Source organism: Hesperophylax consimilis, chromosome 5 (assembly GCF_061612785.1).
Source record: "Hesperophylax consimilis isolate HC1 chromosome 5, BYU_Hcon_1.0, whole genome shotgun sequence".
In the NCBI taxonomy this organism is placed as follows: domain Eukaryota; kingdom Metazoa; phylum Arthropoda; class Insecta; order Trichoptera; family Limnephilidae; genus Hesperophylax; species Hesperophylax consimilis.
In genome coordinates this window covers 26012368-26036297 of record NC_142840.1, presented here as the reverse complement: position 1 = coordinate 26036297, position 23930 = coordinate 26012368, and the positions used below count along the sequence as shown (strand labels likewise).

The 23930-nt window shown below is 36.5% G+C and overlaps 1 protein-coding gene across 4 annotated transcripts in view; it reads right to left on the bottom strand.

Moving 5' to 3' along the window:
• Window positions 1–4838: 4838 nt before the first annotated feature.
• LOC149423701 (uncharacterized) overlaps window positions 4839–23930 on the bottom strand; it is a 30406-nt gene continuing 11314 nt past the window's right edge. For 3 of the 4 annotated variants that reach the window (XM_089631762.1, XM_089631764.1, XM_089631765.1), the window contains 7 exons: window positions 22316–22427; window positions 21772–21926; window positions 21292–21429; window positions 20955–21201; window positions 15290–15561; window positions 9855–10037; window positions 4839–8967 (listed from right to left, as the gene is read on the bottom strand). In XM_089631762.1, the coding sequence (XP_089487888.1) occupies window positions 8881–8967; window positions 9855–10037; window positions 15290–15561; window positions 20955–21201; window positions 21292–21429; window positions 21772–21926; window positions 22316–22427 (1194 nt within the window). In that variant the 3' untranslated portion in view covers window positions 4839–8880. The remainder of the gene's footprint in view (window positions 8968–9854; window positions 10038–15289; window positions 15562–20954; window positions 21202–21291; window positions 21430–21771; window positions 21927–22315; window positions 22428–23930) is intronic. The other variant, XM_089631763.1, reaches the window with a different exon arrangement.

The window sequence follows — 23930 nt, the reverse complement described above, 5'->3', positions numbered from 1 at the left end:
GTGCATGGCAGTCTGGGATATCTTTTTGTATGGAAAAAATATACCCACTAAAAATCCTTAGTATGAGGTAGAGATGACAAGGTTCTGCATTTTGCCAAAGGTCTCTGAGGAGTACTTCCTTTTAAAAGAACTTGAGTTCTATTCTCGGTCCAACATTAGAACAACCCGTGGACGCGCATGTCTCCGCCCCTTCTCCCCACTTCTACAAGGACGAGCGTTAACACATTCAGACCCATTATTTTAATCAAACAAAAAATTAAAACATTTTATATATTCAAATAATAATGATGATAGTATTACAATATATATTTTACTTTATTTGGCATCAGATTTATCAAATCGGCTATGAAATCAATCCAAAGTTGAAAATATCATCATTTCCATTACAAAAAAATATATTAATTTTCCTCAGATGATTCATTTGAAATGTCAAAAGCTAACAAATTATTATTATTGTCCTCGAATTCATCAACAATGTGATCGATATTCCAAAAAAATTTTTCGATACCAATAATATGTCAATAACAGAGTTACTCCAACGCTCTGGTGTAACTTTTTCGATACCTTCTTGCATGAGTCGTCTTACGTCACTTATTTTGAAGGAGGTATTGTTTACTTTGCGCTTGTCCACGTAAAGACCCTCAGAATGGCTGGAACGAGATGTAATTGACCTATCAATAAATTTTGACACAAAACGGGATGATGAATTGAATACTTACCATACCAAGTGGTGTAGGTACATATGTATCGATAAACCATGGCAGTGATGTATCTAAGACTCAAAAGGCAGTCAGCAAACATAACCGAGTGGCCCTTGGGGGCGAGGGGAAAAAGTCTATTTTGAATGTGATTTTTATTAAAAAAACTTTCACATAATGATCCATATACATTTGCAAACTGAGCCACGAATTACGGGAAAGTAACAAAGCAACTGTAAGCGGCGTTTCGTGCCATTTTCAGTTGCTTCATTCCTTTCCCATAAGTTGATGTTCAGTTCGGCAGTTCGGCTCGCGTATGTATACGTAGCATAAGAGGAACGGTAGTGCGGCCTTTTTCATACAAAATTTAATTTTGGATTTGATGCTAAAATATTCTATGATATATAATATAGCTAATATATTATGTGCATACTGAGTTTGGGGGCGCATATTGAAAGTCGTAAACCTACAAGGAAACAGTAAGCCTCATAAAATGTTTCTTTAATTTTATTGAAGGGTTCACGCAAGACAGTGCTTTGACACCTAAACTTGATTTGGAGATATAAGCCGAGTTAAAAAATCAAATTACCGCTATTATTTTGTTTTAATTTTGGATTAAAAATACATATAATTTGCATTTGGAAAGGTCAAAAAAAAAAAATATATTTATTACTTATTTTTTAATGTGTATTTAATTATCGACAGAGATATAAAAAAAACACTTGCGAATATCGCACATTGGTCCCAGTTCCTCAATAATCTCCAAGCCTGTGGAACTATGGCATTGGAGTAGGTAAGTGATAAAAGCATTTATCCCCAAGAGAAGGGAGTGTATGTGAATTATTACATTCACAAAGACCTCTGGCATATTCTTAAAGATGCTGTCAGAAAGTCTGAGAATTTGTGTGGATTTCTGCTTCTCAATAAATTGGATATATATCTGAACTGTTTTGTTAGAAATAAACATATAATTTTTAAATATTAAAATTTTGAATGCAGACATCAAAAAGTTTTAAAAATGGTTCACATTACTTTTTCGTCAAAACACTGAACTAAAATTACCGATATGATAACATATTTTATTAAACAAATGTATTATAAACATTATCATCACCTCACTTTTTGTCATATCCTATAAAAATAATTTAAAAAAATAACATTAAAAAGAGTCATAAATTTTTCTCAAATTGCCATCTGAAACTTTGGTTTCATACAGAGCCGGCCCTGAGCCAAACGGCGCCTGGCGTGAGTAAAATTTTGGCACCCCCTGTCAAAATCAGCAGACACCTAGGTAGGTAATCAGTAATATTCTAATGATTTGTACTTTTTCTAATGATTAGTTTTTTGAAAAATAATCTCAAGGGCGATGTGTTAGGACTGTTAGGTATTATCAGCGCCCTGGCAATTCGGCGCCCGCATAGGGCCGGTCCTGCATAGAGACATGGGCGTCAGCAGAGAGGGACCAAAAAGAAAAAAAAGACGTTTGTAACTGACACCAAAACTACAAATCTAATATTTTCATAATAAATGTGACAAGTTTAGTGCCAGATACAGACGTAACTTAAAGGGCCGGATTTCTGCTTAGGCCCGAGAGGACCCGGCCTAGAACCCCATCTTCAGAGTGGGGGGCCCCAACCAGGAACCGATTTAATTATTTTTATATTTGCTCCACCCAGAACGCCCCGATGGGAAATAAGTTCCTTAAAGCATAATATGTTATCTTTGTGGATGCTGTGAAAATGGTACACATTGAGGATACAGCACTCGGAAAATAATATATTTTTATGTGAAACCGCACAAGAGTCCCAACTGCTCCCGTCTGGAGCCAGTGAGACTATGGCATCCCCAATTGGGGTATGTTGTGTGGCTGAATGTCGCGCGGAGGGGAAGAGGGCTATTCAGATCTAGTCACCTAAACACGGCCAAAGTCATTTTAAGCAACGTTTCAATTCCGAATGGTGGTCTTACACCAGGGCGATACTGAGAGTATCTTCCACTCTGGAACGTGCTGTAAATATACTATATATTCTTTTAACCGCTTCTGTGCCAAGAGCGAGTTAACTCGCATTCTTGGCCTGCTGTGCACAGCTACACTTCTACCTACTGGCATTTAAAAGGTTAAATCAGTAATTTGTGAAATAACACAAATTAATATATAAAATTTTCCATAGGGCCCCAACGCCGGAGTTGTGTTCCAAAATGATACATATTCAGGACACAGGACTCGGAATAACATATTTCACAGTTTTACTAAGTGCAAAATATTGCTTGTGCAATGGTGGAGGAGCTAACTAGCAAGCCGTTCAATGGTTCTGTTGGTGCTTCAACTTCTGGTAGTTGCACTTTTCCTGATGCGCAACACATCCCGGCTGACTCATGTTTGAATTTTAGCGCATGACAATGATGACATTCTTTGTCCATAACACCTAACAGCACTTTCGGATGAGTGGAATATTCAATATCAGGCTCGTACTTGAATGCGAGACGAAGGAACGAAGCAGATGTAAATGCTCGATGTACTTGTTGGCGTTGTCGGTCATTTCTTCTGCGTGTGTCAACTACGAACAACGTAAATAATTTCGTTCCGTTTGAAATATGAACAACGGTTAAATTTTTTCATACAAAAATACTAAAATCACGATTAAAAAATGGTAGGGTGAAAATTTAGGGCTATAGATATTTTTTGATGCCAAATAATAAAAAAAATAGAAAATATAATTTTGTCAAAAAAAGCAGAAAAAAATTCTGGATAGGACACCCTAATCACCTAACGGTATGAAATATACTTAAGAACCTATTCTCATACCTAACAGATATACATAAAAAATTTCATAAAAATCTGTCGAGCCGTTTCGGAGGAGTGCGGCCACAAACATGTGTGACACGAGATTTTTATGTATTTGGATATTTGGCGTGGAGAAAAATCTAGATTAACTAATTAATAATAAACCGCTCGACCTACTTAGTACCTACTCCCGAATTATGTACCTGCAGTCGAAATCGCATCGTAAACAAAGCAATCTACTTACTACAAGCACCTACTTGTCTACCAGGTGACAATACGTCACAGGCCGTCTTTCACATTACGAGAACTCGCCAGAAGGTTCGAGTCTACCGCCTAGGCATAATTGCCACGCCGCCGAAACTTCGGGAAAGGGCCAGACCTAGCGAGTGGCCTCGATTTAGTTGCCATTTAACTACCTGCTGTTGCCACCGACTGAACAATATAAATAAGCCCGACGCAGCGAGCATATTATTAGTATTCAGTATTTACTATCGTCAACAGCTGCTACCTACGAGTACTACGACCTAGTTTCGCGAACATTCCATAGTATTTGTGCATAAATAAACGTGAAATATTGCGATTGTAAATCAGCTTTCAACTAATCAATAAACGCTATACCTGAGTTGGGGAGATCTTTCATTTATACACCACGATAACCACAGATATTACATTCCCTTCACCCACATCACGTACCCACCCCAAGGGGATACCATGGACAAAACTTCGCATGCGGAACTTCCATGTCTTTGTTACTTGTAATTAATTTTCCACTCCCTTCGTTCTCTTCACTTACTCCAGTTGGGGGTGCCATATTCCACAGGCTCGGTGATTTTTGAGTAATCGGGACTAATGTGCGGTATTTGAAATTTTTATCTTTTTAGGTAATTCACGCATTTAAATTTTTTTTTTTTCCTTTCCTTTTGGGCTTGTTCACTTCACGGCCTAAAATTGGCCTTTTCATAACCCCGAACAACGTTGGGTACACGTCAGCTTGTATGTAAATATTTCTAGTTTATTCTGCCTACTTCTTTTTTTACTCCCCTAGCTTGGAAGCTGGCGACGCCCCTGCATTGCTGGCAGGTTTTGCAATGTCCGGAATGTGGTCAAATAGCTCCAGTGGCTGTAATAATATATAATGGCAATATGTTTTGAATATACGGATTTGTAAATATATGATTTCATGGGAGAGGAGGGAGACCTTTCTAGGTATTCAGCATGGAACTATAATATCCTACTCTTAGGTCTTCAATTCAGTCAGTCAATTCCAATGGTTCGATGATACATATTTATGGTTTTTTTTTAAAATTGAAAATGAAATAAAAACAAGTATATAAAATATTCTTTTAATATGAATATCGAAAAATAACCTATACAAATTCATTAGCTGCAAAATAAAATTCATTTAACATTCTGAAAATAAATGATGTATTTTGCACAAATGGTCATGAGACTTGTTTCAACGTTGACTCACAATACTGTCAACGAACCGTCCAATACTTCAGCAAGGGGAAATTATTTAGATACTGAGGATTACAACTAAAAATTAATACCGAGTACAGTAGAGTTTTTCAGGGCAGCAGGAATTAGTCTACAAAATATGCAATTATTACGATTACATCGGCTTTTATCATGCAAATAATATTATTCTGAATGTGGTATCCCTCAGGTAAATGTTATTTTATAACTGGAATATGAGTAAAAATAATTAATTTATAAAATATATTTTTCTTTAATAATTTTTAATTCCTGCAACCCTACTCTTAAAAATAGTACAACTTACAAGATAATCGGTTAACATATTGCGGTCAGTCTAACTGAGACAGGGTTCTAATCGCTGTTTGTTTTTGTTGCATTAAACAAAAATATATTTTTCTATGAAATCTGACTCCTGTATGAAATTTCATGCCATTTTGTCCTCCAATTACCAAGTTATCCTTATGTCAGCTAGGATTCAAGTGATGCTAGGATTCAAGTTTCAACGATATCTCGGAACTAGTTTTCGCAATTTTAGAGCCTGTCATAGTAGGCTCGCAAATATTTAAAAAATTATTAGCAATAATAAATTATATTGGCATTATAATATATGGGTTTATCTTTGTCATTGAAATAAATGGAAAAAACATTTTTCTATGCAAATACTTCTTTTAATCAAAAATAATATTTCTATGTAAAGGGAATACAGCTGAAAATAAACAACATCATATACATAATTCACATTAAACAATTTCCCCAACATATAAAACTTTTTTTATTAAAATAAACAAGGGAAATAAAAATTAAGAAATACATTTGTTTTTGAAAGTTCTGCAACGCTGGTATCATCTTTAAAGATAAATGTGTAATTTTGCATTCTATGCTTTTAATTGGTTCACTTAGGTAACAGTTTGTCAATGAATTTGATTTGAGAATTTATGAAAAATGTACAAAGATATTATAATGTAGTTAATTGTAATCATTCATTCCATATAGAAAAATTAAAACAATAATTTTTTTACAGATTGGAAACAGATCATAGTGTAATAATTATCATAGGTAAAATATAGAACAGATAGATACATTTCTTTTAGAGATTAAATTAATATCGATAATAATACTAATTATTGATAATGTATTATTTTACCTTTTCGTCACAACATTACTTACAAAACATTATTTACAAAAACCAACCAGAACAGTCCTTGGTGATCGGCTGTACAATGAAATTCACCTAATATAAAGTTATTGTTTATTGTAGAACTAGAAAAATAACAAAGTATTGGTATTTATGCTGATTTACCTCAAATTTGAAGGAAGGCCTTAGTCTTGGTTAATTTTGTCTAAAGGAGATTTCTCACTCGTTATTTTATCTCATTCCTCACCTAGTTGATGATACCCTGTCCCTTGTTCAACATACAGTGTTGAGGGTATTAGTATTAAATCATTCCTCATCTATTTGATGCCACCCTGTCCCTTGTTCAACATACAGTGGTGAGGGTATTAGTATTAAATCATTCCTCGTCTATTTGATGCCACCCTGTCCCTTGTTCAACATACAGTGGTGAGGGTATTAGTATTAAATCATTCCTCGTCTATTTAATGCCACCCTGTCCCTAGATTCAAGAAACAATAACGATGGTATTAGTATAAGATCGTTCCTCACCTAGTTGATGATACCCTGTCCCTTGTTCAACATACAGTGGTGAGGGTATTAGTATTAAATCATTCCTCGTCTATTTGATGCCACCCTGTCCCTAGATTCAAGAAACAATAACGATGGTATTAGTATAAGATCGTTCCTCACCTAGTTGATGCGGCCCTGTCACTTATTCCACACAGTAGCGAGGGTATTAGTGTTTAATCATTCCTCACCTAGTTGATGCGGCCCTGTCCCTTATTCCACACAGTAGCGAGGGTATTAGTGTTTAATCATTCCTCACCTAGTTGATGCGGCCCTGTCCCTTATTCAACACGGTAGCGAGGGTATTAGTGTTAAATCATTCCTCACCTAGTTGATGCGACCCTGTCCCTTGTCCAACAAACAGTAGCGAGGGTATTACCTCTACACAAGAGTTATCAACTATCCTTAATTGAATCTCTTCCAGATTCACTATAAATGTTGTATATAACAATATTCAGAAACATTTTGAGTAATTAAAAAATAAGATATCACATTTTGTATGTCCTTCAACAAACTTAGTAAAATGATTTAATACAAACAGCAAATTTGTATTCCCCAACCGAAAGAATTATTATTGAAAACTTTAAAATAAATCAATATATTATTATCACTCAATCTTGTGCTGGTAAGGAAGGTTATTAATAAAAAAAGTTAATTCAAAATTCCCTGTGATCATGGCGGTGACGCGCTAACATCGAGAAGCTACTCAAACCACGTACCACTTGCCTGTACACCGCAAGTACGCGACACTGCTCCCGAGCCGTTTACGGGCACCAATAGAAATATGTGGAACGGAGCACTCTTGACATCACGCATTCTTACAATAATAATTGGATAATTTGTAGAGCGCCATTTTTGTGAAAAATCACCTCAAGGGCTTACAACACTCGATTTATGTTGATTCCTTACCAGCTCATGAGGTGACCGCCATATACAGTGAAATCCACTTACAAGGTTGCCACCTAACAAGTTATATGAAGACAGAAATTTATAAAATGGCCTAATAAGTAGTTTTTTCTGGTCCCAGTATAAGAGTTTCACTGTAATTCATAATTTTTTCCTAAAAAGTGATTAGTGAATGTCTGTAACTGGAAAAAGGCTACCTTGAACATCGTCAATGCAAATAACCTTGTTTCACATAAAACAGGAACAATTTATATTTTTTAAATAAAATTAAAGTTGTGCCTTTTCAGCTTAGTAAACCATTAAAGCCTCATTCAGACGGAAGGCAAAATGTTTGGTGGTGAGACTTTGAGATGAGAGAACTGTCGCTTGGCCATATTTCTATGGGCTGTCAATTAATTGTCAGTTTGGTGTTACACAATGCTTACATGTTATTATTGTGAACTTTCAGTAAATCATTTTAAAACATAACTTTTTCAGAAACGAAATTAGAATTATGGCAGCCGTTGTAAAGCAGAAGTAACTGAGTTAAAATAGATTTTTGAAAAATTTTGTGCGCTAAAAATATTGTTATTAATTTAATATAAGCCATTCTCACAATAGCCACACAACAGGGGTATTATTATAAGCCATTTTTCTGTACAGTGCAACTGCTAAAAAAAATATTTGTCAAAATGCACAATAAGGAAGTAATGTCAAATAAGGAAGTACGAGCAATTTTCATCAAGTTTTATCATTCGCTTATTATTTGGAATGTGTCTTTAAATCATATTTGCATTATTGAAAATAATATATCATTATACATTCAAACCATAATATACACAATACAAATGAAGATATTAGATTACATTATTACTCTTAGGGTCTAGAGAAAATCGGCAATTTTTTTAGCCACATGGGCAAAAGTAATGATCTATTATTAAGATGCACAGGGGACCAATAAAAATCATCCCAAAAAATATTGTAAGATAGGAAAGTCTTTTAAGGGCCGCCGTGCAGAAGTAGAATTGATTTAGATCACTGATTGTTTTCGACAAGTTGCTCTCAAAAACACAAATAAAACTTATTCAACCTTAATTGTGAGACAATACAAACAATAATTATAATTCATTCAAATTATAATCACTGAAGCAAATTTATATACTTATAAATAAACCTGATAATAAAAAAGTCATTAAATTTTATTTCACTCGTATTGTCTATAGAATATAATGTACATACAAGTCTGTGAATATTGCACAGCACAGATTTCCTGATTTACCAATCACTTGGAAACTTTAGAGCTCTTGAGACGTGAGGTGATCGCGAAAGCGGTGGGCAATGCGCTTAATATGATACTACATGTGTTGGCGGCCCATTGCTAGTCGGGACTTCCTCTCCATGGACTCTGCTTCTGCCCACGAGTGGCGCACATCTCGGAACAACTGGAAACCGAAATAACACTGTTTATAATGATTCCTATCACATTTGGACAAGAATTATTCTAGTAGTGAACATTTTTAACATTTTCGCTAATTTTCAATGCAATCTATCCCAAATTATTAGTCATCCGAAATACTAATACAAATTGAAAATATCTCCCGAGTAAAAATAGATGCCGCCAACGGGAATTGAACCCGTGCCTTCTGATGTCCGGTCAGGTGCTCTGTATCCACTGAGCTATGTCGGCTTATTTCCAACCCGCCAAATGATTCAATACGTACTAGTACCTCAATCAACAATTACTGCTTATTATATTTTTTTCACCTGTAAACAACGCTTGCTTATAATTATTTGTTATCCTTTATGCTATGCATAAAACCTTGTCTTATAAACGTTATTTTATCATTAAAAAATAGCAATCTATCCCACCACATGATAGGTTTTGACACAATGTAAGTTTTTTAGTGAAACTTTATGGATCACATTTACGACATCTGCATAAGGGAATAGCCTCTGATGGATCAAGTACGTGACAGCTGTGTAGATCAGGCTAAATTTAGTGCCATTACCACTAACCCCCCTTCTCATGATTAAGTGGACATTTTGATAATCTGTTGCAAAATGAAATAGGTTGTAGGTCTAGAAATAAGAATGGCGTAGAATTGTTCAAGTTCACAGACAACTGTAATTATAATAAATACCATAAGGACGAATGGCACTTCTTCGCAGCACCTTCTATTCAAATAAATAGAATAAACAAAGCATTTACACCTGTTGCATGTTCTAAGCAAATGTGGCTACCAAACTCAACAGTAGGCTTTGAATGTAATGTTATTATTTTGAGTAATGACGTATAATACAGTTGGTTTCACTTGCACTGTGACTTTACCTGTGACAGCCAAGGTTCATCAGCCAGCAGCTCGTTGAGGATGAGCGTGGTGTCCTTGTGCGGGTCCTGGATGCGCTTCTCCGCCACGCGCTTGTTGCATTCAACGAACATGAGGTACTTCTGGTGCGAGATGCGACTGTAGAGCTCAGCGCGATGGGCGCAGGCTCGACACAGAGAAACCTCCTGCAAAATTAACAAACACTCCATTCAGTGAAAGCATCTTAACACATTTCTGGCGGGTATCTTTTGGGCTCGCGCTATGCTGCCTCAGGGCGAAAATAAAGTTCCCTCACAAATTTCTTTAATTTATTTTTAATCCCTATATCTTCGAAAATAATTAAAATATTTTAATAAAATCTTCAACTCAGCATACCAAAGCTATAATGTACTAAACGAAAATTTTGTAATATGTTTATCACGGTCCGCCTATCGATATTATCCAATACCGGCTTTCTTTAAATATGCCTGACATCTCTCGCTCGCTTGCAAATAGGAGATGAGTGGGGCAGAACAGAGATAGGGATTCGAATCAGGTTTCACGGTCATAAAAACCTTGAATTTTTTTTCTTTACTGCATTCTTCTTCAGCGTGATATTGACCGTGTCTAAAACTGGGTCAAAATAAACGGCCTAAGCTTCAGTACACCTGAGTGCAATGTTGGATCGTATACAAGATCAAATAATCCATATGTTTATGATTATGAAATTATTTTCTAACACTTATACCAAATCAAAGATTATGGCAATAAACTAAGTTTACACCAACATATCAACGATTTAGTTAGCAGAGCATTCAAGCTTCTTGGCTTCGTAATTAGAAAATTGTATTCGTTTCACTACGCATAAATGCTGAGGCTGTTATATAATACACTAGTTTTAAGTGTATTGGAGTCAAATTCAATCATTTGGGCCCCACACGAACTAACATACATTTTGTGCATTGAAAATTTTACTCTACGGATATTACCCCTCGCTGTACTCATCTATTTGTATCTTGTGCATGACCAATTACCACTCCTTAGAGACACGTAGAGGTATTGCTCTAATCAAATACTTTTATCTTTTATTAAACGGTTACATATCTAACAATGATATTCTGGCTAAAATAAATTTCTTTGTACCAGAGTCTCGCTCTTGAGGACATCGCCATAACCTCCTTTATTGGAGAGCGAGCCGCATACATTTTTCATGAACTCACTTGTGGGGAGAGCCACGTACTTCGTAAATGTAGTTCAAAAGATTATTTTTCATGCCCTACAATGCACTTATGAGGATTTTGTCACTGCAAATACATTTTATAAATGGTACAATTATAACGACCTAAAACCCAATCTGTAATGTTGTAAAACATTTGTACAAATTGCAAATAAATAATATATATCTTGACTTTGAGAAAGCTTTCGATACTGTTCAAATCAATAGAATGTTGGTTAAACATAAATTTCTTGGCATAAGAGGACGACCTCTCGAATGGATCAAATCCTTCCTCACTGAGAGAAAATTGCAAGTTCGAATTGGCAACCAGCTGTCAACTGAGCGAAATGTGACCAGTGGTGTCCCTTAAGGATCAGTTCTGGGTCCAGTTCTATTTATTTTGTATATCACAGATTTGCATAACATCATTTATTTATTTATTGCATCTCACTATACATAAATCACATTTTTTCTCATAAAAATCAACCTCACTAAGTACTAAGCCTGTATCGAGGTTAACAATTTATATTAGTAATACTACATACAAAAATAAAATATTTCAAGAAGAAAGAAAAAATATGTATTTGTTAAATTACCAAATTTAATTTGACAGTATATTGTAACAATATTTGAACCATAACTACTTATTAATCATTATTCCCAAGAAATGATAATAATAAAATCGGATTCCAGCTGTTTCGCAGGTGATACAAAATTCTTTGCCAACACATATATGAATAACTTAAATGAAGTATATCAATGGACAAAGGATTGGCTTCTAAAACTCAATGTTGAAAATGCATATTAAAACAAGTAACCCTAAGCTTGCATACAAACTAAATGGAACATCTCTAAAAGCAGTGACGTTATAGCAAGACCTAGGAGTTTTCATTTCAGAAGACTTGAAATGGGAACAGCATATCGCTGGGATTGTCAAAAGAGAAAATTCGATAACATATTTAATCAGGAAAGCCTTCCTTGACCCAACGCCATGTGCGAATTCTCCTGGAATATGCTTTCCAAATATGGATTCCATATTTTGCGAAACATATAGATCTAATAGAGAGCGTAATGGGAACCCTAAGAGTTTCGGATGAACCATCCCTGTCGGATCACCGACACATAGAATTTAAACTAAAGGGAGAGACAAGCAGAACGGGGACCGACACATATAAGAACCCAAAAGCAACTGACTGGACTCGGTATTCAGAGGAATGGTAAGATTCCCAGTTAAATACGATTGCCCCGAAAAAACTGTGGACGCAGTAGAGATACTGAGGGACTCCAATGATTAGGGCATACGAAAATAGCTGCTCTCTGAAGACAAGTACCAGGGACAAAACACCGTGGTGGTGCAGAAGACTGCAGGAGCTACGGAAACTAGTTTGGTAAGCTTTCAACAGGGCTAAAAAAACTGGAAACTGGGATGCTCACAAGCAACACCAGAAAGAATACAAGGAAGCAATCCGGAAAGCCAATACAGACTCCTGGGAGATGTACTGTGGGGAGGTGGAAACCATCCCGCAGGCCCAGGGGCAGCTAAAGACCCATTCCGGAAAGCAGACGGAAGCTTCACCAATAACTGGGAGGAGGAGCTGGAGGAACTGCTGGGAAAACACTTTCCTGGTTACAAAAAGTTAGAAGCAGGTGACATTAGTCCACCACCAGCCCGAGTTACACGGAAAGGTAAGGACTGGGACACTGCGGCTAAAATAGTTATTCCCTCCAAAGTTAAATAGGCAATCGAAGGGTTTGACCCCTTTAAAAGCGCGGGAGAAGATGGAATCTTTCCGGAACTTCTACAGAGGGGTATAGATTCAATCTTACTTCCGGTGAATAAAATCCTGAGGACGTGCTGCGCCCTCGGATACATCCCCATATCATGGAGGAAAACGAGGGTAGTGTTCATACCTAAACCTGGTTAGCTGGAAGAAATGGGGTCTACCCATAAGCTACACCTTTTGTAATTTTTATTTTACAATAAATAATTTTTGATTTAATTTGATTTGAACCGACTACGACCGACCAGGCGCATTCTGTCCAATTAGTCTCACCTCCTTGCTTCTGAAGACAATGGAGAGGCTAATGGATAGGCACATAAGGGACGGGGCACTGAGGGTAAAACCCTTCCACGAGTTATAATTTGCGTAACAGCCAGGCAAGTCGGTCGACACGGCACTGCAGAGGTTGGTGTACAAACTGGAGCAGGCGCAGGCAAATACTAACTCGCGGTAGGACTCATTCTGGATATAGAGGGAGCATTCAACAGCAGAAAGACATGGACTCGACAAAACCACCAGAGGGTGGCTGAAGAACATGCTCTCGGGCCCGATACTTACGGTGACAAGGGGTGAGGTGAACATCAGGGTACTGGTGACACGGGGGTGTCCACAGGGAGGGGTCTTATCACCCTTGCTGTGGAGCCTAGTGGTGGACAACCTCATCCGGAAACTCAACAACAGGGGCCTCTATACACAAGGGTATGCGGATGACATTGCGACCATAATAAGGTGTTGGGATGCAGACACAACCAGAGGCCTCACAATCAACACTGGCAACGGTGGAAGAATGGTGTGAAGAAACGGATGTCGGTCAATCCAGACAAGACAGAACTAGTAATCTTCACACGCAAAAGAAAACTAGAGGGATGGAACAATCCAACCTTCTATGGAAAGGAGTTAGATTACTCGAACACGGTTAAGTACCACGGTTAAGTACCTCGGAGTCATCATAGATGCCAAACTGAGATGGAAAAACCAGGTGGAATCTGTGGGCAGAAAGGCATGTTCACTAATGTGGGCAACTAGGCAGATCTGCGGAAGAATGTGGGGACTCAATCCTAAAATGATGCAATGGCTGTACACAGCCGTTGTAAAACCAAGGATCATGCATGCATCCCTAGTCTGGTGGAGGAGAACAACACTGAAAACAGTGATGGTCACACTCAAATACATACAGGGACTCGCATGCAGAGGAATCACGGGAGCTATGTGAAACACTCTAATACTAGTCATGGGAGTGCTCCTGAACCTACCCCCACTAAACCTAGAAATAGAGGGGGCGGCAATGGCGGCAACCTACAGACTACAATGCAAAGGTCAATGGAGAGGTGAGCTGCCCAAAAACAGTCATACAGAGACCGGAACAAGTCTGAGGGCAATTAGCCCAACAGCTGGAATGAAGCAGGACGGCAAACAAGCCGATTACTTCTTCAGACAGCAGTTTGGGGTGATCTTCCCCACAAAGGAGGAATGGGACACGGTTCAGGTCCTACCTCCAAACAGGAACTAATCTGGTTCACAGATGGGTCCAAGATGGAGGAGAGAACAGGGGCCGGAGTCTGCAGGGATCCAAGAGGGAACTCGGTATACCTCTAGGAATACACTGTGCTGTGTTTCAAGCTGAGATGGAAGCCATCTTGGCCTGCGCATGGGAGAATATACGTATCGGGTACAGGAATAAAAACATAAGTATATGTTCTGATAGCCAGGCAGCCCTAAATGGCACTGGGAAGTAACCGATGCGACTCCAGACTGGTGATGGAAGCAGGACTATTCTTACAGAACTCGCTACCATCAATAAAATAACCCTAATCTGGGTACCAGGACATAAAGGTATTGAGGGCAACCAGCGGGCTGACAAACTAGCAAGGAAAGGGGCGAAAGCACCACTTGTAGGATCCGAGCCGGCAGTAGCAGTAGCAGCTTTCCACACAAAATTACATATTGATTATTAATTACAGCAATGCAAATGGGAGAGGGCACCTGGAATGAGACAATCCAAAGTACTCATAAAGGATCAGACTCACTAATTCTTATTCCTAAATTACTTATTTTTCTATAACATGAGAGAAAGATTCATTTCTCTGAACAAAAGTAACTATTCTTGGTATACTACTTATAATAATCATGTATTGTTTCATAGTGCTTTCACACAAATGAAGTATTGAATTACGTAAGTCTAAACTTAAACTTTAGGGGTATATACAATTTTTATAAATATAAAACGTAACATTATGGCAGTGAAATGGTTTAAAGATTATGTATGTACTATTCGACCAAAAAAAAAAAGACCCTCCCTAGCGGAATGACGCTAGCAACAAATGCTAGTGAACTACTAATAAATCACGCCCTTTCAGCGCATGACAAGAGACTTGCGTTTTTGCTATAGCTTACATTTTTTATTAAATCTAATAACTAAGTTCATACTCAAAATACATGTTAAGCGAGCAGACATAGTTACCTTTTCATAAGGCTGTCGGGGGTCGGGCTGACAGGGCTCCAGGGTGGCGGGGTTGTAGGGCTGCCCGTAGAGCTGCAAGCGGTGCTGTGCACGCTGCTGGCGGCAGGCGGCGCAGGCCCCCGCGCCCGCGCCCAGCTCGCCCAGTCCGGGGCACGGCCAAACGCCCAGCGCCGCCTCCAGTGCGCGCGACCAGCCCGCCATCGACCCTAGCAAGCGGCGCCGCTCCTCCGTTATGTCGTCCACCGTCTTCACGTTGGTCAGGAAGTAGTCATCTGCAAATATCACCCTCTCACTTACTCTTACTTCCGATGGTTATAGCAATTTATTGTGCCACCACCGAGAGATTACCCGCTTTGCAGGTTAACAAGGGCTATATGTGATTGGCCGGCACAGGTTTGGGGTATCATAAGCTTCTAACTATTATTTGTTATATGTATTGTTATTATTTACAATACTGTAATAATTACTTATATGTTTTATAAAATTGAGCTTGGATTCCCTCACAAACACAAGAACGTCGTCGCTTTATAGTGAGGTAAGACGATTTTTTGTTTTACATTATAATACTGTATGACAGGTAAACATTGCATATTTATTGCAAAAAATACAAATATTAAATAATAAAAAATGTATTTTAGGATTGTGAGCTGGGCTGAGAGGTCCTTGATCCCACACTGCATTATCGTTGCAAGGGCAAAAATTTATTTATTTATTTTTGGCATTAAGGCTTTATTAACATACACAAACAACAATTCATTTATAGTTGGAATTCTAGACGTATCGACTCTTTTCTACAAAAAAGGCATAAATGGATTTTGATAGATTGTTATTTTAACCCTTCAGGCCTCTGACATATTGACTGTATATTATATATTTCTTAAAGAAGCCTTTAGAAATATGAAGAATTTTGTATATTTCCGAATCTCAATAAAATCAAAATAAATGGAATATTTATGAAAGTATCCGAAAACTAAAAACTATTTTTAAAAAAGGTAATAAAGTACACTTTCAAATTTTATTAATAAAAATAAATATATAATTTTGGAAATATTAAAATTTTGGATGCAAACATAAAATTTTTTTAAAATAGCTTCCAGTACTTTTTTTTGTCCAAATTTACTGATAACAAAAAAAAACCACTATTTTAAGGCGATGCACTACGTCGTGTAATATTTTAAATTGAGCCGCTATCAATAACAACCCTTACGTAGATGGCGATAAGGTTTAAATTCCCGCTTAACACCATCCGCCTGTTTTTTTATGCAAGAAAAAAACATTGTCAAAAAGTGCCTTTTATTTTATTTTGTGGATGTTCAAGCATAAATATTTACTTTTTTTCCGATCATTTTATAAATAACTTAATTTGCCACATTATACAATAAAATCATAACCGAAGATGGGTTCGTAAGTAGGAGATTTTGAACTTTAAAGCAGTTTTCATAGGCCTATACATTATTTTTTTCTGGGCTTATAAAAAGACTTATATAAAAAATACTCGATTAATTCAAAGGTCTAGATGTATTCTACTCCCAGTATTTAATTAAAGCATCTGAAACATTTCTAGGCGACCAAATTTTCAAACCAAAAACACATGATTTTGCATTACTACGTATGGCATTGCCTTAATACAAAAATATATTCTAAACATTATGGCCACCTCACTTTTTTGTCTTAATTAGTAAAAAAATTTACAAAACTACATAAATTTTTCTCAAATTGCGGTCGGAACCTTTGGTTTGATAGAGGTGTTCATTTTAATTATTCTGTGTTTAACTTCTACATTCGAATATAAACTGTGGTGTTTTCTCTTTTCAACACTGTTTAGTTCATATTTCTAACTATAACAGTAAGGGAGACAACGATTTCTATGAGCATCATACATTATTATAAACCAATAAATTATCTAGGAATTCTACTTTTAGAATATTAATTTTAGTAAAAATAAAATAATGATAAAAAAAATTGGAGCACACGTTTTGCGATGTAAATCCTTCTGTTTGTCTATTTATTGAACTTACAAACCAAAATATTTCTGAATTTTTTACACATTTATTTTTCTTAGACGTTATTGGAAAATTAAAAATTATTTAAAAAAATATATAATTTGAATTAGATCTCTCATTTGAGGTCTTTATTGCTAATGCGACCCTATATTCACTGCTAACTAAACCCCATTGTGCGCACAAAAATATAAACGCGTACATTACATTGTATGGTGTCGGGAACCTCGTGGTTACATCATGGTGACCGATTCAACTGTAAATACCGTGGAATTTATAAACAATACTCTACTGTCATTAATACAGGGCGTTAAGCGAGTTACACGCATACAACATTACCTTGTATACACGGTGTTGGGACACTTGTGGTACAATAATTATGGCGACCGATTCAACTGTAAATAGCGCGGTAATTATAATTAGATGTTTTTAATTTTTGCAAAATGTCGGGTAGGCTTGAACAGTATTGTTAAAACCAACTTTTCGAGAACAGCAAAAAAATACCTGCGCTCGGCGGTGCCTTGGAAAATTTAGGCACTTGTTTTCGTTTTTGATTATTTAAAAAAAAAAAATGTGTCCAAATAATCATTCTAACTTTTTTGAAAGTAGAGTAACTTTTCTACAATTTGAGAAAAAGATGAGATGATAAAAAAATTACAGTTCTCTAACAGTAATTTCGGGAATCGTCGTGTTGTCCTAATATTGTAGGAAATTTACTCTACTTTCAAAAAGGTTGGGACAACTTTTTTGACAGATTTTTATTTTTTAAATATACATCAAAAACGAAAATAAGTGCATACATTTTGTTATTTTTGTGGGGAAGCACTGGTTTTTACATCACTATGGCAAGCCAAATGAGATTTTGCAAGGAATTATGCTATATTTCATCACTGCCATGTTTGCCTGGATGGAGTCCCCCCCCCCTGATGGCCCTTTGGAGATGGGAGATGTCCAAATATCCCCCATAAACGGCTGCTTGCACACATTTTTGTGTTTATCTTTTTTCAATTAAATTACACATTTTTGGTGCCATGTATTATTATTTTTCTTTTTCTAATTATTTTATATATTGTTTCAAAATATGGAATGTATTGCACTCATCATCGCTACATACATTCAGGAATAAATTATTATTATACTGACTGGTAAGTTATATTGCTAAAAAAATAAAATCTCCTCACATATCTACCTACCCCCCCCCATGGTTAATATATTTTATACTAGCTGACATGTACCTGACGTTGCTGGGGGTTATCCATAGGACTTAGACATATACCATCGCAGACTTTTCTGTACACCTTTTTAAGATATACAATTCCGTACACTTATAAAAAGTGATATAAAGTCATGAAAAGTTTATTGCGACTTTATTACTACTATATACTATATTTATTACTATATAGAGATATGTATGTATATTTTGGTACATTTTGACATAAAAAGGTCATATTATACTTAAATTATTGCAAATTTAACCCTTCAGGCTTCTAGCATATTGACCTTATATTTCTTGATCACACTGTAAGACTTATTATTATTCAATTTACATAAAAACAGCTGAAGGCATTATCAGAGATTTGATAAAAACTCCAGAGGGGGAAACAGCTGTCACGCGTAATAATAATTACACAGCAGAACTTGTTTATAAATATCTGTTTTTTTTGTAAATTGAATAATACTGTGTTTTTTTTAAAGTCGTATCTCGGGAATCATCATAGCTACACAGCCCGCCTTGTGCTCAAATTTACTCTTGTCTGCTTTCAAAAAGGTTAAGACGATTTTTTCGACGTAGGTTTATTTTTTTTTAAATACGGCAAAGACTAAAACAAGTGCCTAAATTATACTCTTTTGCCGGGTAATGCCGGGCGCAAAGTTCACCGAGGTCGTGGTTTTAAAATCACTGTTACCACCCAAACGATATATCAAAAATTCAAAACTATCTGACATTTTGCAAAGAATTGTCATTTTTTTTTAATAAACTGAACTAAGAGCTAACAACAAAATATTATTTTCATGTTTCTCTATTTTGAATGTAGGAAATAAAATCGATGTTGAGTTACTTACATCGTTATTTGTAGTAGCTACATAAGGCTATATTTGTGTAAAATTATACTAGTAATTTTGTGTGAGGCATACCGTAGACATCGTCAGTTGTGGCAAATAACACGGGACATGTGGCTTATAGCGGAACAAATACAGTATATCTATCTTGCTCTAAAATTGCCCGATTGTAAGAGACTTTTGACCTTAAATGGTTAAAGCACTAACGACACCATTACAACCTATCTCTCACTGGTTACATTTTCATTGAAAAGTAAATTAATTCAAACAAATAAATGTATTGATCACTCAATTCTCTCAGCATTGACGTTACCTACTTCCACCAAATTTAGTTGGATGATATTATTTGATGTGTGTGACAGTCGCTTTGCTTCATTTCCTTAGATTTCGATGGATGTTGATATAATATATGCAGATCGAGCCCCGATGGCCGAAAGGTTGTAGCCGACAGTTTTGCTTAAATAGTGTTATTTTTTAATCATAAGTGATTTTATGAATACCAAATTATCACGCCTAAAATGGATTACACTTTATCACATATAGAGTGCAGAAAAACAAACAGGGCAGTTTTTAAGGGCCGGTACATCCCATGAGGTGGGGGTAGGAACCCGGGAAGGGTCTCATTGTGTCAGAAGGGTCGTGTCATTTTCAGTCGTTACCATGGTTTGGTCCGGACAACACCAGGGTATTGCCGTGTGCACGTTTCTTGAAAATGGTCGTTCTTTCGTTGCAAGCCAGCGGGCCTTCCGGCTGCAATTTGCGACTTTTTCCTGTGGGGCTACCCGAAGGAAAATGTTTTTAAACATCGGCCTCACACTTTGGAAGAACTCAAGGATAGAATTCTGAAGGAAACTGCCACTATATCCGTTGAGATGTGCCAAAAAATGTATCGCTGCTAGGGGCCATTATCTTTCTTAAGGTGACCTTAAGGACTTAATGCATAAAACAGCTAATGTACCAAATAAAATAAAATAAGCCCCAAAATAAAATAATTTCTGTAAGTTACACCTTTTTTTAATACCCCTTCAAAACTGCAATGTCTGTTTTTGCTGCATCCTGTATTACAGTGGCCTAAAATTTAGTTTAGGCAAAACATCAAAAGGATCACACATTAGTGGAGCAGCCATGGCTACTGAATGTGCTTAGCATAAGACAGTAAAAACAACAAGAGCTTCTTCGATTCACGCACATCGTATATATAGCGTACATCATCCTAATTCGTATTATTATTTGGTAAATCTCAATCTGATAGGCCGGCCGCCATTTTACGAATTATAAAATAAACTATACAACGAATGTTTATTTTATTGATATCATTCACTTTGCACTAGGAAAATTATTTTGCGCTGTTTTGGGCATAAATGGCAGTTACATTGTTTTGCCCGGCTATTTAGCGATATACTTGTCTCTTACAATATCATTTATGATGTTTTGCATATCATACAAAAGAATAAATAAATACTAAAAACTTTGGAACCCCTACAATAGTATATTACTTAAAATTTCGTTTTTGTCAGTTATAATCTTTTGGCGAGCATGGCACGATATAATCTGAATTATTGTTTAAAAATAAAATAAAATCAATAAATGTAAATAAAACTAACCTCGCTCCTGGAATATTTCCATTAAGAAATTTGGATCTAAGGCGTGGGATATTAATGTCTGTATGTACACTTCAAAATTGTCTTGATACATTATTGTGTCCTGCATTCTCTTCTCCATAAATTCATTTTCATCTAGAGAAAGGTCGCTCCGCACAAGTTCTACTATTGTTTCCAAGTGGTTTTGTGCTCTGACTCTCACAGGAACTTGGATGTAGAGCTTTTTATTTTCTCCATTCCAAGCCGCATACTGTAAAATTTAAAATCATATTTGAATTATCAACTTATTCAAAGAACCTAATAACCTATGTATGTTAAAATACTGATGAATTATTCTTACGGTTGAGATGTTTCTATATAACACTTTGCCATTTTGGTCAAAAGGTTCATATTTTTGTAAAAGGGTTTTTCCATCAACTCTCCAGATGGCCGGCCACGCTTCATTCAACTCTGATTTTATGGCGACAAATTCTCCTGACTAGAAATAAAAAATTATAAAATGAGATTCAAAAGTCTGTTAACGAACCTATTTCATAAGTTCATACCAAAGATTTTAGAAGAACGAGATATGCTATGTTGGTTGCCGGACCGTGGGCGGAGTACTACCTAATTAGGGTACTTTGAATACTATCGGGACGTGTACGCACAGAAATCTGATCTATGTATTAGTGCGGATACCTTAGCGTAAGCGAAGGTGTGCAGTAGTATTGGTGAACAAAACCGGCGACACTGGGCAAAACAATTCCACACAGTATGAACTGCTCATAGCACATCTCGTTCTTCTAATATCTTTGGTTCATACATATGTTAAGTGTATTACTTGATATGGCATTTCTTCTGGTCTGGCATTGGCGGTCTGTTGGATGATGGATGAAGACTGGTGTAATGTCCTCTGCTGGTTTAGCTTCTTACTAGCCCCGGAGTCTTCTTCCGAGGAATAATCAGCATAATCTATTCCAGCACCATGTGCGGCAACTACGTTACATGTCAGTAAAGAACAATAATTGAGTTTATAGTCCCAAAAGGGTATATTTGACTTCTCTTTGTGATACCCGTGATGATATTTACTTACCGATAATTCAATCCATTGAAGAGAAATGCAAAAAAAATAGTCATTTTTAAAGGAACAACAAAGTATTAGAAACCATTAATGTAAATGTAGTAACTACATAAGGAGGGGGGCGGGGGACCGGGGAACAGAAAGAAGGTATAGTAATGTAAGTTTAGATAAAACGCACAAACACATTATCTCAATATATTCCTTTTGAACGAAATGGACTGATTGAACGGACATTGACTGATGAATATTTTTCCAAGCACACTGGTGATGACTATATGTATAACACATGTATTGGTTGGCGTACCGGATAGGATGTTGGAGGTGCGCGCGCGAGAGGCGGCTGCCGCCACCACGGGTCGGGAGCGCTTCAGTCGACCTCGCCCACCAGCTCCTTGTTCCTCGTCCTCTTCCCCATCCTAAATTCATACTCAAATGGGTATCAGGCCAATACTTTCCCCGAAGAGATGCGCTTACATACACCAGCCCTGACCAGCCAAACAACAAACACTTTCCCATATACACTCGGCATACAATTGGGAACCACTTGAAGAATAATAATATATTATAACATCTTCTTTACGGACTAATGGGTCTTTAATTAATATAAAACTATAAAGTTGCAAGCGCCGCATTGTTTTTTAATGAAATCAAACAGTTAGCGGACACAAAGTACTGTTGTTCAGTGGCTGTGCAGGATAGGACTTGAAAACGCACCTCAGTTATTCTATTTTAAACATGCCAAGCAAGCAAATAATAAGTTACTTTCCAACAGATATAAAAAACAAATAATTTATCATCTGATGGTTTCATACTGCCGAAGCGAACCTTTAGTGGGCTGAGGTATACTTAATTAAAACGCTAATGTCAACTGCCCGATATTCAGCTTTCATTACTTATTACTTTTGCAGTTTAAAAACATCATTAATAATTGTACCAGACGGGTCCGGTAAAATTTAAAATTTTCGATCTGCGACAAAAGTGAAGTTACAAATCTGGATACAAAAAAACAACATGTGTCATATTGTTATGTGTCATAACCGTCACTAACTATGTTTATTCGTCCTTGTTCTCATTGTCTTTGAAGCGGGATCTATGCATTTTCATTACGCCGTAACTTATCCGTTATGTGACCGGCTTTTGAAAATATTTATGAAAGAAAAATGCTGATAAATTCGCAAAACTGTGGAATATTAAAAGTGTAAGTACTCTTGAATAACAATTAATGTCAGTTAAAAGATATTACTGGCATTACCACTGATATTCTTCATAGCTTTTACATAATATCGATGTGCCCCACGATAAGTATTCATAAATTAGAATCACGTGTTCGGCTGAAAAAATTATGAAAATAAACTCGTAGGTTTTACTTCTGCAAATTAAAGTAACATTCATACAGGAGTAAAAAAGAAGACTCGCAGTTGCAATTTAAATCCCGTTCTAATGCAGCTTAACAGCTGGAGTATTTTACATAGGACATGTCGATATTATCTTATCTTGGAAAATATTGGAATCAGAAAATTACACAATCTCAGATGTATCACTTCACTGTTGTTCCAGAGAAATTATTTCATATAAACATAAATATGCATCGATTACTCAAGTACACAGCATGCTACCTCATTCTATAAGCATTCCTCTTGCTGATAAATTATAAGACCAAAATATAAGGCGATGCACTACGTCGTGTAATATTTTGAATCCAGCCGCTATCAATAACACACCTTACGTAGATGGCGATAAGGCTTAAATTTCCGCTTAACACCATCCATTTGTTTTGATTTATGCAAGAAAAAAACATGGCCAAAAAGTGCCCTTTATTTTATTTTGTGGATGTTCAGCACAGACATAGGAATTAATAGACGAGAAGATAATGGTGAGGGGTAAAATCAACTGTTGAAGAACGGAGGGAGTGAAGCTGA